Consider the following 1941-nt stretch of genomic DNA (forward strand, 5'->3'; position numbering starts at 1 on the left):
GATGGTGCGCATCGTGCGCACGATGGAGGTGCGCTGGTGGCCTGTGACGCCAGCCGTCTGCATGCGCCGCCGCACCACGTCCAGCGGGTAAGAGGCAGACTGCCCGATGAGGCCGGCGCAGGCCCCGAAAATCATGCGCTCAAAGGGGTAGGGCTGCGGGCGGCCGCTGTACTCTGCAGGGGGAAGGGTGGGAGGGACCGTCAGGGCGTTGGGAAGGGGCGCCCTGGCAGCCAGAGGTGCTGGCATCCACCCGCACCCCCTGCACCGCGCTCACACGTGCACACAGCGTCACAGCTGTGCTTCAGGGCCGACCAGCTCTCCTGGGCCTCGGCGTCCCTTCTTCCTCACCCACTGATCCCCCGTTTTTAATCAAATGTGAGATCCAAAAGATTTTTACAACTGAAGAGCACAAAGAATCATATAACCAAGTTCTGTGACCCAGAACAAGCTCAGACCCAGTCATTCTTGTGTCCCATCTTGTAAAGAAAGAGTATCACTCTGCCCCGAACCCTCTAACTGCCCAGCCTGCCCAACAGGTGCCCTCTCTATGGGTGGTGTGAGGACCCACTGGCTGAAGGGAGGAGGGAACAGCAAGGGATCAATAGAGATTCTTTAAAAACACGCTCTTTTCAGTTTGAAACTAGGGATTAAAAACAGGGAGCCGCCCTATTCACTCAGCAGACTGGCAGAACATATGGCACTTGTCAGCACCAGGAGCAGGTGGGAAGGGAGCCTGGCCCCAATGCAAGCCTGGCCACTGGGAGAGCAGAGGGTGGAAAAGGTAAAGCAAAGAATGAGGTCTCACACCCACACAAGGAGAACAGCTCCTGGATGTCAGCTGAAAACCCGACAGCCTCACCGCCCGCAAACAGGACGGATCGGAGCTGCACTACGCATGTGCGGGGGGCAGCCACTCAGGTACCTCCTATAACCAGGAACAGCACAAAGGCTGCACACGAGCCCAGGCAGAAGGGTTTGCAATGAAGGTGAAAGCCGGAGCCGAACCCTAATAAAGAGGCAGGGCTGAGGGGAGACGAGCTGGGGATTGGGTACCGGGGATCTGGGCTTTACCCTGTTTAACTTAAAAAAAAAAAAAAAAAAACAAAACTTGGAGCAAATAAGGCAGATTGTTACCACCAGATCAAACCGAGTAGCAGGTATCAGTGGGCTTATTTGCTCTATGTCTTCTCCTGATCCAGACCCTGGGCCTCCAGCCTGCCCCTCCCTCCACCCGCCCCATCCACCCCCCCCTCCCCACCCATCCACAGACAGGTGTGTGCCCCGCGGAGGTGCTGCCCTCCCGACGCTCCTCACCTCGGTGCAGGCTCTTGAGGGTCTCATAGGTGAAGAAGCTCAGGCCGGCGTAGGGAATGACCCCCAGCACGGTCGGAACAAATCCGTGGTAGAGAGTCTTCAGCCCCTCTTCTCTCGAGATGCGGATGAAGACGTGGAAGATGTTGCTGTACCTGTAGGACAGAGCAGTGTGGGGGTGGGGTGGGGGGCTGCAGACCTCAGCTCACTAATGCTCTCTCCTCCCCGTCAGCGGGGGCAGGCCTGGATGTCGACAGAACCCCCGTGCAGAAGTTCTGGCATTTGAGGGGGCCGTGCATGCCCAAAGCCACCTTCACCACTGGGCTCTTTGCTGTGCTCAGCCCCTGGCTTTCTATTCAGATGCATTTTAAGCACATGTGTTTTCGACTCAACATGGAGACCCTGGGTTTGATGGAAGCACACTGCCACCCAAGCTGAGAGACCCAGTTACTGTCCTTCTGGAAAGCTGCGGAACCCAGGGAGGTCGGGGCAACACAGCCTCAGCACAGCTTCATCAGCCACTGCAGACAGAAGCCCAGACCCTATCCCCAGGGGCCAGGTGGGGGGAGCCCTCCTGGGAACCCCACTACACACAGAGCCCCTGGTGCCGGTGAAAACGTCACCAGGGTG

General features: G+C 58.0%; 1 protein-coding gene across 1 annotated transcript in view; it reads right to left on the minus strand.

Moving 5' to 3' along the window:
- Positions 1–1941, minus strand: part of SLC25A42 (solute carrier family 25, member 42) — a 44295-nt gene that overhangs the window by 342 nt on the left and 42012 nt on the right. The window contains 2 exon segments of the mRNA XM_010847299.1: positions 10–173; positions 1315–1502. Of these exon segments, the coding sequence (XP_010845601.1) occupies positions 10–173; positions 1315–1502 (352 nt within the window).

This window comes from Bison bison, unplaced genomic scaffold (genome assembly GCF_000754665.1).
Source record: "Bison bison bison isolate TAMUID 2011002044 unplaced genomic scaffold, Bison_UMD1.0 scf7180017864248, whole genome shotgun sequence".
Classification (NCBI taxonomy): domain Eukaryota; kingdom Metazoa; phylum Chordata; class Mammalia; order Artiodactyla; family Bovidae; genus Bison; species Bison bison.